Below are 16,498 nucleotides of genomic sequence, written 5' to 3'. Positions count from 1 at the left end.
CATTATTGTGCTTTACATTGCTCTGAAAGTTGCAAAGCAGCTGTAAATCCATTTTAAGTAGCCAGTTAAACAGGGTTCATGACAATGTGAGGACTGTAGAAGGCAGGTTCTCTGGTCCACCATTAGGTGGCATACTAAGTTGTCTCTGTTATTTACCGTTGGGTCCTGGCTGGTCTAGGCCCTGATACCTGGGGAAGATACATCAGTCCACACAATTCTCTAGTTTTATGTAATTTTTTTAACTAAGCTAAATAACTAAAGAAAAAATGTAAAATAAAATTTTAAAATAAAATTTGTTAATATCAAATAATAAATTTATCTTATCATGTTAATTAATACTGCATAAGACAACAATTTTGTGAACTGTATGTAGTAATGTGGGAAGTCAACATATCTTGTTTAGCTGTCAGCCTGCAGAATAATAGGGCATTTTCAATTTCATTGGCAACTGATATACTTATTTCAGTCAGATGGCTGCTACAGGGAGAGTCAGATCACTCCTATATTGAAATTAATGTTTAGACTACAGCTCCTCTTCCAGTTAATATAGCCTGCCCAAATTATGAGTGGTTACATGATAATCAGTTTATTTTCCCTGCCCCTTGAACATAGATTTATAGGAAATTTTCTGAAACAATTCAGAATAACACATCTGGTTACATTTAGGTGAAAATAACACACCTCCCAACCCATAACATATATGTCTGTGAGATCTTTTAGACAGTGAGGTTATTTAAACCAAGGTCTGTTTTTAGGTCTTTGAGAAACTATTCCATAGGCACCATTCTCAGATAAATTCTGTGGGTTCTATCCACATGCACAGACCTGCTACCAGTCATCTGCTAGAGTTAAAAAGAAAGACAAGTGCAAGAATGCTGAGGTAGAAGCATTCCTCTACTAATGAAAATCAGAAAAAGAAAACAAACAAAGGTGATATTTATACAGAATGGCTGTTGTGACTCTTGTGATTTCTTTCAACTCCAAGATACTGGGATATGATTGAAAAAAGATCAGTCAGTGGCTTTCTCGGCTCATCTGGTTAATGTCAGTGGACTTGCTGGCTGGTTATAGGCTGTTTGCTTATAAATGTCAAAAACAGGTGTTGAGGATTTCTAGACTCCTAACGCAGAGTGGCCAACTGAGGGAAGAGAAAGCATAGGTCTCATAAGAACATACGTACTGGCCGTACTGGGTGAGACCAAAGGTCCATCTAGCCCAGTATCCTGTCTACCGACAGTGGCCAATGCCAGGTGCCCCAGAGGGAGTGAACCTAACAGGTAATGATCAAGCAATCTCTTTCCTGCCATCCATCTCCACCCTCTGACAAACTGAGTCTAGAGACACCATTCCTTACCCATCCTGGCTAATAGCTATTAACGGACTTAACCTCTCTTTATCAGGAATGGTGGCATCACATGGCAAGAGGACAGAAGCAATTTTTCTTTTCCTTCAGCTTATGAAGGTGATGACCAGGCTGGTTTCTACTCCTTAGAACTACTTCTTAGGAGTTTGTTGGCAAATCAGAATGGGGTATTCCCCTTCTGAACTCACAAGTGTCACCTAATGAGGTTTGATTAGGTCATATTTATGCAGATCATGATCATCCCACCGTGCATAAATGTTGTCTTGGAAAGTCCTAAATGTCAGGAGATCCAAAAACATATCAACGGTCAGTCAAGTGGTCTTATAGTATTTTGAGACATTTGAGGAGACATGATCAATGGTCTCGGGTTACATGACATTTTTTCAACCATTCTGCAAAAGTTCTGACTTAAGAATCCAAAATAAATTGGAAAAAAACAGAGCTAGCAAAAAATTGTAACTTTATCTATTAGAAGTAAAGAGCCCTGACGCTCCACAGGGTATATTATCTTAATCTTGTATCTGTTTGTGTGTATTATAATCTCATTTTTGCTTCTCCAGAAGGACAGCTAGGTAGCCCCAGAAGCCTTTAGTTTTAGAGTGATCTTACTCTACCCAACAGCTAACTGGCAATCATTACGTCATCGAACACTGGGATGCTGGCCAAAACTTGTCCCTGCTTTAAATTGCCCTAATGTGTTGAGGAATATAATGTGCAAATCCTAGAAAGACTGACATGTTCGAGCAAGAATCACAAGAAACTGTGACTCTTTCTGCTGCTTCTGCAGGAGCAATTAAATAACACATATTTTCTTCCAAATTATAGTACTGTGATCTACGAACTCTGTGCCCAAACAATTAAAGTGATGTTTTAGTTTCAGGTCCATTAAACACAGGAAGGTGGGGAATTAAATACTTAAATGGAAAAAGACAATCAGTAGGGAAAGAGTTTATTTTTGAGTTTCTAATAAGATATTTTAAGCAATGGAGACTAAACTGTTGATAATGGAACAAATTTTCAAAATAGCTCAGTGCCAGATTCCCAACTACTCAGCATCACAGTTGGGGCAAGATTTTCAAAAGAGCTCAGTGCCCAAAATCTAGCCGCTTATTTTGGTGCTTAAATGAGAGTTGAAGTCTTACGAAAATTTGGCACAACATATGTGTGTGCGCGCACACACGTGCGTAATTGTGACCGCATCCTCTTAAGTGCCAGTGATCATCTGTTGTCACCAATGAGATCTGCACCAGTTTGAGAGTAGTTTAAGATAGTCAATCTTTATAAGATGGACAATAGGTAGCAGATACAAATATAAGCAGGGTGACTTTAAAAGAAAAAAAGAGGAACAAATATTCTTGTCATCTTTTTCCTATAGGTGTGTTCATGTAATGCTGGTTTGTAAGAGAATGGTACTGCTTGGGGTTAAAGGGCAGAGCAGCTCAGTTGTTGCCCGTGTTACCCAATAGGCATCCGAGAAGCTAATGTAATGTAGTGTTCTTGTTCTCCAGCCTAACTGTCAAACAATGAAGGAAGGATTTTGTTGTGTTTACTTCAGCAGTTTTCATCAGTGAAAGGAAGGCCCACTATTTTTGCTTTTCAGTTGTAACGACTTGCCTTGCTGGGTTAAATAATTGTATAGGTTGAGGATAAGATTATGTTGGGGGGTTTTGTTGTTGGTTGTTTTGTGTGTGTGTCTGTTTAATTTTTGTCAAATGCCTAGAGCTTGGGATAGAGGTTGTTTTTATCCATACAGAAATCAAAATAAATTAATACAGAACAAGTTGGAACCTGGTCTTTAGGATTATAAATGATATTAAAAGAAAAAACTGGAATTGATTCACGTGGCTTAATTAATATGGGGGAACTATTTACAGTATGATCATAACTGCAAGTGTCAGTGAACAAGACCATCAGCAATGCTATATATTTGATATTTTCCTTTCCTTTTTGGGGGGAACTGCTGCAGGCACAGCTGATTGCACAGTCCATAGGTCAAGCCTTTAGCGTGGCCTACCAGGAATTCCTGAGGGCAAATGGAATAAATCCAGAAGACCTGAGCCAGAAGGAGTACAGCGACCTGCTCAACACCCAAGACATGTACAATGATGACCTCATTCATTTTTCCAAGTCTGAAAACTGCAAAGATGTACGTCCTAGTCTTCTGATGGTAGTTAGTAGCATTAGGCTGGTCTGTCCCAAATGCAAGCTAATACTGGGAGCAATTAGAAAGCCATTAGCGTTTCCCACAAATGACTTTCATCAGGTCAGGCTAGAGCACTTTCCTCCCCGGTAGGACACCCAGTGGTAATTCTGTTTGAAGAGTGAATAGGGAACCGTCAGTTCATCCGTGTTACAGTGATTTACCATCTGTTCTGTGCTGTTTTACCAAACAGTTTTCAAATACGCAGGACACTGCACATCAGTTAAAGGAGTTTAAAATAAGCTGTTGATTTAACAAATAACAGACATTTTATGGCGACATTAGGGTTGATGAATACATTTGTTTCCAGGTGTGTTTTAAAGGAGTATATTTTTTGCTTGTTTTATTAATAAAGATGAACCAGTGTACCATTGCAGTGTACAGGGTATGTAATCCAGCATATTCTCACTATCGTAGTCCTGCCTGCACCACCCCATCACCACAACCTCCTGTGAGGCCCTGAGGGCTAGGTGGTCAGACCTGGTGCCTGGACTGGTGGTCGAAGCTGGTTGTAGGGTCGGGAGAGAGCCGAGGACGGCGCTGAAACTGGAGACAGTCCATGGGTCAGAGTCCATAGACAAGCCAAATCAGGATCATAGAGTCAGGAAGCACGCCAAAGATTGAAGCTGGGCTGGAGTCAGTCCAGGGGCCTGGGGGTCAGGAGGCAGGGGTAGGGCTTGAGCAGAGTGAGGAACAGAGCTGGAGCCGCCTCAGGACAGGGCATGGACAAAGCAGGGGGTAGGAACAGGCACAGGGAAAGCATCAAGGGCAGGCTGGAACTCTAGGGAGTCTGCAACATTGCAAGGCACTCGGAGGGTTCCAAGCTGAGTAGTGCTGTTGCACAGACTAACTTGATATGAAAGTGAAATACCTGTGCCTTGGGGCTATCTGATTTGGGCCCTGCCGGGGAATAGGCTGCTGCAGCATGCCAGAGGGTTGAGTCACTGCAGGTTCTGCTGGAGGGGTGAGTCACTAGCTGAGTGAGCAGTCCTGATCCAGCTGCAGGTTTGTCTTATTCGCCCCTGCCCCCTCCCCGCCACATTAATATGTTGATTTATTTCAAGCTAGAAATAAATTAGAAATTTGTTAACACATCTGTTTCATTGCTTTTGCCTTGGAGTGAGAAAGAGAGAGATTGTGTGTGTCTGTGTTGGTGTCTATGTATATTGAGTGGGCAAACGTTTTGGCCCGAGGGCCACATCTGGGTATGGAAATTGTATGGCAGGCCATGAATGCTTACAAAATTGGGGTTGGGGTATGGGAGGGGGTGAGGGCTCTGGCTGGGGGAGCAGGTTCTAGGGTGGGGCCAGAAATGAGGTGTTCAGGAGTGGGAGGGGGTTCTGGGCTGGGGCAGAGAGTTGAGGGTCGTGGGGGATGGGGTGAGGGCTCCAGCTGGAGGTGCAGACTCTGGGATGGGGCTGCCGATGAGGGGTTTGGAGGACAGGAGGGGGATCGGGGCTGGGGCCGGGGGTTGGAGCATGAGAGGGGTCGAGTGCAGGCTCTGGGCAGAGCTTATTTCAAGCAGCTCCCGGAAGCAGCAGCATGTCCCCACTCTGGCTCCTACTCGGAGGCGCAGCCAGATGGTTCTGTGCTCTGTCCCGTCCGCAGGTGCCGCCTCTGGAGCTCCCATTGGCTGTGGTTCCTGGCCTGTGGGAGCTGTGGGGCAGCACTTGGGGCAGGGACAGTATGCATAGCCCCCTGACTGCTCATATGCATAGGAGCCGGAGGGGGGACATGCCACTGCTTCCGGGAGCCGCACGGAGCCATGGCACAGGCAGAGTGGTGGACCCCTGATCCTGCTGCCTGGCTGGAGCGGGACAAGCACCAAATCCCACTCCCCAGTGGGAGCTCAAGAGCCGGATTAAAATGTCTGAAGGGCCGGATGCAGCCCCTGGGCCATAGTTTGCCCACGCCTGATGTACATGTATGTGTGCACACAGGCTGTATTCCGTAGCTGATGATAGTATGTGTTTTGAAACTGTATTTCTATCTCCTAATTCAGGTTTACATTGAAAAGCAAAAGGGAGAAATTCTAGGTGTCGTGATTGTGGAATCTGGCTGGGGATCCATCTTGCCCACAGTTATTATAGCCAACATGATGCATGGAGGACCAGCAGAGAAGTCGGGAAAGCTGAACATAGGGGATCAAATCATGTCAATTAATGGAACCAGCTTGGTTGGCTTACCACTCTCAACATGCCAGAGTATTATAAAGGTACAGGGAATGTTCTTAAATGTTACTCGTTTAAAAACTGTATGGGAATAGTGGAAGACAACAAATATGTAAAGTAAGGATGCTCTCTAACAACACTCATAATTTGCATTTTTATAGCAATTTCTCTCCGATGATCTCAAAGCACTTTCCAAACTCTAATTAATTAAGCCTGGTAGGCCCCTGTGAGATGGGAAATATTAATATCATCCCCATTTTTGAGGGTGAAATGCAGAGCTTTGATTTGCTTAAGTTCACACAAGATGTCTATGGCGAGCTGAGAATAGAAGTTTGGCTCCCCTACTAGTCCCGTGCCTTAACCACAAGACCAGCTTTGCCACCCTGGCCTTATTTTGTGTTTCATCATTCACAAAGCTCAAAACTATTCGGAGAAAAAGGGCCAGATCTTGAAGTCAGATCTTAGTCTTGAGCAAAACTTCCATTGAAGTCAATTGGAGCCTTGCTTCAGTAAGGGCTGAAGAAAAGGATCTTGGAATTTGACCCAGAGTGCTAAGACTGATAAAACAAATGTAGTAAATTGGACAATTTTTATTTTTAAACTATAAAACATACAGTATTTGTCTTCTTATGATTATGGAGTTAACTTGTGAATATTTTGAAGTGTATGTTTTTATTTCAACCTAGTAAAGCTATGGGACATTTAATTGGGGTAACTTTCGTCTAATTTATAAGATGTGATTGCAAAAAGCAGGCATGTCAAGTGGAAAAGAAGAACTCCTGGGGTACCTGCAATTTATAAGAGAACGGGTATTTAATCATTACTGTTTCATGGAAAGAAAATGCTGCATCCATTGAGAATGTCAGAGGCACAACTAAATTGAAACAAATAGCTACCCTACAACTTGCTGCACCACATGGTTTGTAGGTCACATACTGAAATGGTACATCTGACATGTATAAATTCTTCTGTAGAATAACCCAGCAAAATGCTGAGTAAAGCTGGATTTTTATACTCCTTTTTGATGAGTTCTTGCCAGGTAATTTTTATTAAATTGTTTTGAAGTAAAATTGTTTTTGTCTAGTAGTTCACAAAATGAATGTCTATGTGCCCCTTCCAAATTATGTGTAGGCTGTGGTTGGTTTCTTAGCACTTGAACTAAAAAATTGCTTCAAAGATTTAAAATATGTGTATCTGAAAATGAAAACTCTTCACATAGGTAGGTAATAGAAATACTTGAGATACTCAGTCTAGCATGTAAACATTTAATATGTTCTGACAATTTCTCTGATTACTGGCCTTGTCTGAGTGCAATACAGTCAAACCTTGGTAAAAGCAGCCTGATTTCCTGAAAAAAACATAATTTGTCCAATAAATCAACTTTCTGCTGCTTTTTACCTTGGACACCTAGAAACTTGGTGTTGTAGCTCGTTTATTCCATTTACCCAGGCCCTCTTTAAATGTAATTACATATTCCAAGCTCAGAATGTTTCTTAATGATTAAGACGAATTCAGCCCAGGATTATGCTGACATATTCATGACCCTTTCAGGTTGAAGGTCTACCCCACAGATGGAAGAAGGTTGGAGCAACAGAAACTGGCTTCATCCTTCCCCCTGGAAGCCCAAAATTGGGAGGATCTCACCAAGATGGAAGCCAGGGCTTGATTTAGCCTCCGCTGATGTTGAGGCTACTAAGGAGATCACAGCTCCTTAAGTCTCCTCCCATCTGAAAGGAAAGGGGGTGACAGCAAAAATAGCCTTTTGTTTTCAGGGGCTAAATCCCTACCTTGAGGGCAAGGGTCTGTAGCTGGCATAGGGAGGTGCAATTGTTCAGGGAGGTGTAATTGGAATTCCGTATCTAGCTATTTTGTTACCAGACCTCTTACCCGTTCTCACTTTTATTCTGCTTGTTCCCCATCCCACGCCAGTTATTTCCAAAAATGTAATTATTTGCAGGCCTGGCATATAGAATGTCTGCTTCAGCACATTCCTCCTCCTCCTCCTCCTCCTCCAGCGTCCTTCCAAATGGACGGCTGCGATGATGTCTTGAGAATCTCCCTGGTTGCTTTTCCAACAAGAGCACCATCACTATCTCATTGCTATGAAGATCTCTTCTGACACACGTGCTTCGGTCCCTTTTTTGTTGCCACATTTGGCTGTTGTCCTGGGGACTGCTGGCCATTAATCTTGTCCTTCCAATGAGACAATGACCCATAGATTGCTGAAAAGAACTGCAAACTTATCTAGAGCTGTTCATATATCAGTTCTGAATCACATGCAAAAAAAGGAGATATATATTATATATATTGCATGTGATTCAGAACTGATGTATGAACAGCTCCAGCTAGATTGCTGTAAAGCATTGCAAACGTATGGGTCATCTTCTGCTTGGAAGGACAATTTTAATGGCCAGCAGTATATATATTATCGGCCAAAATAGATATTCAAAGAATGCACAAGGATCTTAGCATTACAAAAATTCCTTAGCATGCAATGCACGGGACTACCTTACAAACAATTGGACGTTTATGTGAATAATGAGAATACTCACAATTACATTAGAGAGGATTTTTTTTTAAATGAGGGATTCAAACCTTCATACTAATCAACCATAAACTAAGTGCTAACTGATGGGATTAGGAAGAAACTTCCTACATGGATTGGCTATTCCATATCTTAATGTTGCTTTCATCGTTTTCTCAAGCATCTGGTATGCATGGACCCCTGGACTAATCCAGTATAGCACTTTTTCTATTCCTGTTGGCATGGATTCCCAACATATAAAGTATTATAAACTGACTGTGTTTAAGGGATGCATTATTTCTGTAAAATTTAGCAATTGCTTACTAGGAGCTCGTGTTTCTTTTTTTTTAAAAGGAGCATTCAAAAATACATGTGCAATGCACACTTGGAGTTGCAAACACCCATACTTGCCACAAATGATTGCAAACTGGATACTTACTATCAGGGCCGGCTTTAGGAACTGCAGGGCCCATTCGGTGGTGGTCCGAGTCTTCAGTGGCACTTCGGCGGCGGTTCCTACTCGCTCCGGGTCTTCTGCGGCACTGAAAGACCCGCTGCCGAAATGCTGCCGAAGACCCAGACTGCTGCCGGGTGAGTAAAAATTAAAAAGTTAGGTGCTCTTTCTTAGGGTGTGGGGCCCTCTTAGGCGCGGGGCCCAATTCGGGGGAATCGGCCTAAAGCCGGCACTGCTTACTATTTGCTTATTTCTGGGTATGTAGTCCATAAAGGCCGATTTCTCTATGGTACGTAGATGATCACTGATTGTGATTAGTGCATCACAGGCAGTAAATAAAATACATGGAAGTAAATGGAATGAAGTAGAGCAAAAAATACAGTGAGCCTTGTGTTTTGCTGAGAGCCAGCTGGCTGTGGAACTGCCTCTTCTCACTTCATAATCTCATTTGCTTTGGTTCCCAAAGCAGCATGCCCACTTATAACCAGCCTGTGTTGGCTTGATTAACATGCCATGCTGAGTGCAGTGCTATGCAGAGACCAGAGAAATGAAATGCCTTGGCACTCTTTCCTCACCGTTTGTCCTCCCACCTCTGAGCGGGTGCATACAACTGCCATAAATATAAATAGGCAGTTAGACATAGTTGTCAGGAAAATAGACCCTCTTGAGGCAATGGGTGAGAGGATTGAATGGATCTGTACTTAACATAAGCTCCTAAGTAAGCACCCCTTTCCTCATTTAGAATGAAATTGAATATAGCCAGTTTCTTTCCTCCATTAAAGGAGAAAGAGAAGTTTAAGAGGCTGTTTTAAATTGCACTTGATTGCATTTGCATAATAGTAGAAACAATAAGTATGAACTCCATTAGTCCAACAGGGATACTTTGGTTACTTCCCCTTAAAAAGAACAGGGGGTTATGTCTGTAGCTCAATAAGGATCAATTAACAAAAACATCTTAGGCTACGTCTTCACTACCCGCCGTATCGGCGGGTAGCAATCGATTGCTTGGGGATCAATATATCGCATCTCATCTAGACGTGATATATCGATCCCTGAATGCGCTTATCGATTCCGGAACTCCACCAACCCGAACAGAGTTGTGGAGTTGACGTGGGGAGCTGTGGACATCGATCCCGCGCCATGAGGACGGTGGGTAATTCAATCTTAGATACTTTGACTACAGCTACGTTATTCACGAAGCTGAAGTTGCGTATCTGAGATTGATTTTCCCCCATAGTGTAGACCAGCCCTTAGACTTAGCAGATTGGCTTCGGGCATCTTCTCCATTTCTGTTAGAACATAGGGCACTGTCTGACTTCCAACTAACCTGGTCGCTGAAGGGAAGCTGGTTGATTCAGTTCTACTGGAGATTTGTCCTCTCTCCCCTCCCATGCCACCCCACTTCAAGCTTTTCCCTCAACAGATAGGTGAATGAAGATTTCCTTCTCATTTTTGGCTTCTTTACTTGCTTGGTAATGGACTGCAGTGCACATTAGGGTTGTTCCAAAAGCCATTTGCCCCCAACAGAATGGTACAGACTCTCAAGTACTGGGTCTTATAGAGAGAGGACCTGCAAAATCAGCAAGAATAAACCATATGTAAAAGCTTGAGGATTGTAGTATAGCTCCCTGTACAGATCAAGAAATCTTTTCAGACCATGAGTAATATCCTAGTCCCATTGAATTCAGTGGCAAGACTTCCACTGACTTCAGTGGGACCAGGATTTTACTCTTTGTGAGTAAATTGGACAGACACTGGAATGTTAAAAGTAGGGTATTTCTCTCGCATTAACAGAGCTTTCCTTTTGTGTTAGGAATTGTGATTGTTGGAGGTTGTCTGTGTGTTGCCTGGATGTTTACACAGTATTCTAGTGTAGAGAAATGTATGTTCCATTCTGGACACTTTACAAGAAAAAAAAGATAGTCTGGGAGAAAGACAGATATGATTAAGTGGGTTGAATGGTGAGAACTTCAAACTGTATGAGGGTCAGACATATGCAGTCATCTTCTGTTTTGATAGTGCTTTGCTGTGGTTAACCAAGATTGCAGGGTGAATGTGATATTCTCAGTTTAGAATTGGGGAGTCTCTGAGCATTACTTATACAAGCATTCAATGGACAGGATTTTAAGTAAGTTCTGCCTTTTGCATTACAGAATTGAATGCGCATATCCAGGAAAGCTGCGTGTTTGTAGCCATCTTAAGTGCATATTTAAGACTTTATTTTTGCAACAAAATACATGACAGTTTTCAGCTTAGTTGCACAGACCTACTTCTCCACCCAGCCCCACCCCCGCTTTCTGCAGAACAATGTTCTGTGTTCCAAAATAAAGAACTTGCCCACAGGAAGTCTAATTTCTTGGCAGTTTAAAATGACCATATCAAAATGTTGACAGCTAGAGGTTGACATTGCATCATTCAGTTAACAGGTTGTCATATTGCTTGTGTCTGGTACTTATTAGGAATCCTACTTGGTAATGATGAATACACAGCAAACTGCTTGTTCAGTATTATTTCCATGTTAGCATTCAAACTATTTTTTTATTTCAGTGCCAGTTTTCAGGTGTCTCAGCCCATACTTATCTTAGTGTGTATATATATATATTTTTTAAAGGGTTTGAAAAACCAGGCCCGGATTAAACTGAATATAGTGAGATGTCCTCCAGTAACCACTGTCTTGATCAGAAGACCTGACCTCCGATATCAGCTGGGTTTCAGTGTACAAAATGGGATCGTAAGTCACTTTCACAATCCTTAGGTTTCTACTGTAATGCTTTTTATAGCTGTGAAATTTTTTGGCAAACCTCTCAGCTCACCAAGGGCTATGCACACATTCTGATTGTAAGACATAAAAACTGACTTACCAGAAAATTTATTACCTCCCTTATGGCCAATCCTTCTTTCCAAGTCAAAAGCAGGAAAAGATACTTTGTCATATTAGAGTATAAAAAGTCAGCCATAGGAATAAGAGAGATCTTTTAAGCTAAAGAACTAAAAGGTGTATGGGGCAAATTGTTCACAGGCTGCATTAGTCGTATATCTAACTGAGCCAGAAAGAGTCTTCTTTACAATCAGAGAAAGTCAAAGACATACAATTCTAAATCCTTTAAAGACTATGGACCTGTGCAATCTCCTAAATTTTCAAAGTGCCAGTGTCCAAAGGGTTAATACTAGTAATTTTCAAAGGCCAACTTACTTTGTTTGTTTTTATGCACCTAGGGGAGGAGCTGTTCATTATGTCATTGTGAGTACTGACTTTGTAACAGTTATTCTAGTCCATTTTATCCTGATCTGTGTTTCACTATATTTAAAATAAAATCTCTTTTTACACTTTGGAGACTTGTTTATTTAAATATTGAATTTGTCATTTGTGCACAAGCCTCTGTTGTTTTACAATTTAACATGCTTAGCGTTGATAACTTTGTCCTTTCCTTTCAAGATCTGTAGCCTTATGAGAGGAGGTATAGCAGAGCGAGGAGGAGTACGAGTGGGCCATCGGATCATTGAAATCAATGGACAGAGTGTTGTAGCAACGCCCCATGAAAAGATCGTTCACATTCTCTCAAATGCTGTTGGCGAGGTAGGAACTGGATAGATGATATTACACACTTCAGCACCATTGCCTCTTGCTGCCTACCACCATCCAAATATAAATACTGGAAATGAGAATAGGATTAAACCAGCCTTATTGTAAACGTGTTTTCATAATTTTTAATAGAAAGCCTGTGTGAGAGGTGCTGAGTGCCCACAGTTCCTGTTAACCTCAGCAAGGTTTGCAAGAACTCAACACCTCGGCATTGTGTTGCAATAAACCTTAGCATGGGCATGAAAACTCACTGGTTACGTCTTTCCCTTGTAGTATGTCACTGCAGCTACTTTCTTCTTCTTGTCTCGGGCCAATTTCTCCCTTACACATACATACCCTCTAAGCATGAAAGCAGACAAACCCTTTTATTTCCAAAGCATTGCATCATGTGTATGAGGAGCATTGACTGCCTTGTTTTGTTTCCACTCAGATTCATATGAAGACCATGCCAGCGGCCATGTATAGATTGTTGACTGCGCAGGAGCAGCCAGTTTACATCTAAGGCTGATACCTCACCTTCGCAACATGCATGGAGGATGTTTCTCCTCATCAGTGGTTGTGTTTCTAGTACTGCATTTCTGTGTCTGCAGAGACATCTCTATCTCTGTCTTCTCTCTCTCCAACATTTTGCTGTGTGCAGGGAAAAAAATTTCCATGAGACTTTTTTTGGTTGCATCTTTTTACATTATGTAATTCCTCACAGAATAGAAAAATTAGTTATTCACAGCTAGTTTAACAAAGGACTGATTGCACTTCTTCAGGCTCTGTCATCAGTCATATTTCTATGGCCATAACTCGACAACACAAATACATTAAGTATTACTAAATTAGAAAGCTTGCTTTACAAACAGATCAAACCACAGGGTAACGTTCTCTTCTTGGACTCCACATAGAAGATTTTTGACTCTATTAATCTGTTCTCTTTGTGTGCACTGAGCATAACATTACTAGCAAAGGGTTCAACATACACAGGGAGAGCAGAGAACCAAGGGGATAGTTCTGCCCTAAAGGAGGAGTTAAAAGTCTATGAAGAATGAGTTAATGAGTAAGTGATGTTGTGGTAAAACTCATAATTCAAATGCACACCTTTTAATTGTCTTTAAGGTTTATTCCTCAGGATTATGTAACTTCAAAGGTGGTTTGTATGTTGCTGAAATGCGTAAGAGTGTCATTGTCCTCACTAGGGCATACTAGAGGAGGTACTTTCACCATTTGGTCTCCCAGGTATGACAGTCTTTTTTTTCCCTCAAAAAAATCTTTTTCTTCATTTTTAGATGCAGGATATCTTTTATATTCCCCTCCCTACTCAGAGGTAGGAGAATGTTAAGTGGCCTATAAATATACAGCAAGAATTATATTTTGGGGGCATCTGCTTAAAATCTAAATTTTTAAAGCTCTTAAATACACAGTTTCTCATTGTTGTATGGGTGAATGTGTTTTGTGTGTGTGTGTATATATTTAAAACTATATGCTTGATATTTATGAAATTTGAACAAAAATAGGTCTACATACAGTTGTAAGTAGTTTTGTTACTCTGAGCCAGTATTAACATATCTTTGGTCCAAAGACTGTTTAATTTTAATTGCTTTTTTTTTCTTTAGCTCATGATCTGGATAATAGTGGGGGAGGTGGGATAGGAGTGAGGAGAAATTAATTTATTTGTAATATATATACATATAAATATATATATATATAAAGTTAATCCACGGTTCTCCGTTTGTAGAACATTAAAGGGTTTTTATGTACTTGTACAATGAAGAAGAGGGTTCAAAAATGTTGTGATGGGGTACATGATATCAAGGATTTGTGTGGTCTATAAATTTTGGAGAGCGGAGCTGGGGGGAGGGGGAGAAGATAGTAATAGTAGTAGTGACTCTCCTCCCTCCAGAAGGAGAGACTGCTCTATTCCATGTAAGGTAGTTCTGTTCCATTAGTCCTATGTACTCACATTTAAGCTCATATATAACTGTGAATTTAGACCAGTCAGATGCCTTTAAATTTATCAAAAGTAGCAGCTTTTGCTGCATCTTATTACAACACGAAGATTTAATGTGATGAAAATACTAGAGCAAGACAAAACAAAAATCTTGTGTGTGGGGGGGAGGGTGGCTGATGGCCACTAACATCAGTTTCTCATTTAATGAGGGATGGAGTGTGCAATATAAGCACTGTGGTTGCAGACTGGAGATGACATTTGGAAATGTCTCCAGAGATTTCATAGCTTAGATATACATGTGTGTACATTTTCTGTTAATAAGTGAGCTGTGAAAACTCTGCCTTTGTCTGGTCACTTAGTTCTATCTGTGATCAGGGGCCCAATTTTTCCTTCAAAAACAATGGACTGAGTGGAGAGAAAGAAGATAAAGTTTTTATTTCAACTGGCAGCAAATACTGGAACTATTTGAGGGAGATAGTGGAATGGTGAGTAAGCTGTTGTAGTAAATGAATATGTTTTGGTGTAAGAGTACTGTACAATTACTTGATGTACAGCAGTTCTTGTTGTTAGGTAACCAAATCCCAATCTCTGGAATAACAAACTTTACAAGGGCATGGTGGTATTATTCCAGATTAGTATTTACTCTGCCATCAGACAGATGCAAATAGATTGTGAATTACTTGTGAGTAGAGATTTTGTCAGGCATCTGGTTTATGAAGGTCATAGGAACTCTTTTTTTTCATAACTTCCCATATGTATAGTAATATATGTAAATATGATATATACATGTATAATTTAGAAGATTATATACAGTGCAGCCTTTCCATAAGTTGCCTGAGTGAAAAGCTATTCTTGAAGACATGGTTACCACGCTGCTGGTTCCCAACCTTAACTCCCATATTAATTTTCTGCTTTTGTGGCCCTAGCCAACTCCCACTGAGGAATCTCCATCGACTTCAATGGAAGATGGATCAAGCCCTCAGTATGCAAGTGAATATAGGGTTGTAGCAGTGATTGATTCTTAGAAACTAAGGGTGCTATCCTGAAAACGCATGTGTGCTTAACTTTAGACACTTGAGTAACCCATTGACTTCATTGGGACTGCACATGAGAGTGAGTATAAACTAGCATGTGAGTGCAGGATTGGGGCCTCACTGAGAATGTGAATTGTTCTATTACAATAGACGTATTGTGATTTCTAAACAGGGACAGATAGCTAGAGTCAGCACTCCTAATGTAAACAGTCCCACAAGTGCAGTCTGGAAAGAGAAAGCGTGTTTCAGAAATACAATGAACTCAAAAGGGAGAGTTGACACCTCCATAGTCTGTTGTTTTTTCCACTGATGTTTAAAAGACGTTAGAGCAGCTGTTTATGTTAGTATTTTAGATGAGTGAAATTCTCCGTGGGTTGAAAGGAATAACCTACCATTTTACATTCCTTCTCTTCCATGAAGGTCCTGCAAAGCTGTCCCTTCACTGTTTAGTACAATATTACTAACTTTTCAGTGTTTACATTAAGGATGAAATGTCCTTTAATTTTTTTATTGGTAGTTTCACACTTATTTGTTTGAATCCCTTTATAATTTAAGGCTTGGTTTGTATTTCTTGAGTGCAGATTTTTTTTAAATTTTCTAAATGAAATCTGTTTATGAAGATGGCAGTGTGGGTGAGATTTCTTGTATATATTTAGCACAGTACTTAGAATATGAAGTTTTACTATTGTTCTGTAAAGAGGGTGAATAGAAATTATTGTAAAGCGTTGGGGAAAGTATAGTATTGTATTTGTAACAATATTGTTCTTTGTAAACACTAAACTCAATCTCTATATATAAATATAAATATATATATAAATATATGTGAGCCTGGAATGTTGATACTGCACATCTATTGAATGTAATTCCTCTGACGTTTTTTGTCACAGGTCTCTGACCCTCTGTCTGTAACGCAGCTCCAGTGGTTTGATTGATTTTTTTTTTGCCAGCTGTTTTGTTGTGATGTATTTACTGTGCTACATTCCTTTATTTAATGGCGCGCTAATGTCGGTAAGATTTGCAACAATAAAAAACAAAAACAAATTGGGCATGGCTGAGAGTTTGTTGATGTGATCACCAACATTGACTCAATATTTTGAGGGGTAGTGCTTGATCCCCACCCCTGAGCAGTGTAGTTAAGATGACCTAAGTCCCTGTGTAGACAGCACTAGTTCAATGAAAGGTGGATTACCCATGCTGATGACAGGAGAATCCATCAGCACAGGTGGGGTCTAC

The 16,498-nt window shown here is 40.7% G+C and overlaps 1 protein-coding gene across 3 annotated transcripts in view; it reads left to right on the top strand.

Annotated features, from left to right (window-relative positions):
• Positions 1 to 16,297, top strand: part of APBA1 (amyloid beta precursor protein binding family A member 1) — a 157,151-nt gene extending 140,854 nt beyond the window's left edge. For all 3 annotated transcript variants that reach the window (XM_050944158.1, XM_050944156.1, XM_050944157.1), the window contains 5 exons: positions 3,330 to 3,509; positions 5,566 to 5,778; positions 11,324 to 11,443; positions 12,149 to 12,289; positions 12,726 to 16,297. In XM_050944158.1, coding sequence (XP_050800115.1) covers positions 3,330 to 3,509; positions 5,566 to 5,778; positions 11,324 to 11,443; positions 12,149 to 12,289; positions 12,726 to 12,797 — 726 coding nt within the window. In that variant the 3' untranslated portion in view covers positions 12,798 to 16,297. The remainder of the gene's footprint in view (positions 1 to 3,329; positions 3,510 to 5,565; positions 5,779 to 11,323; positions 11,444 to 12,148; positions 12,290 to 12,725) is intronic.
• Positions 16,298 to 16,498: the final 201 nt, after the last annotated feature.

This window comes from Gopherus flavomarginatus, chromosome 3 (assembly GCF_025201925.1).
Source record: "Gopherus flavomarginatus isolate rGopFla2 chromosome 3, rGopFla2.mat.asm, whole genome shotgun sequence".
NCBI lineage: Eukaryota > Metazoa > Chordata > Testudines > Testudinidae > Gopherus > Gopherus flavomarginatus.
The sequence above is the reverse complement of the archived record's forward strand: the minus strand, read 5'-3'. Positions and strand labels throughout refer to the sequence as shown.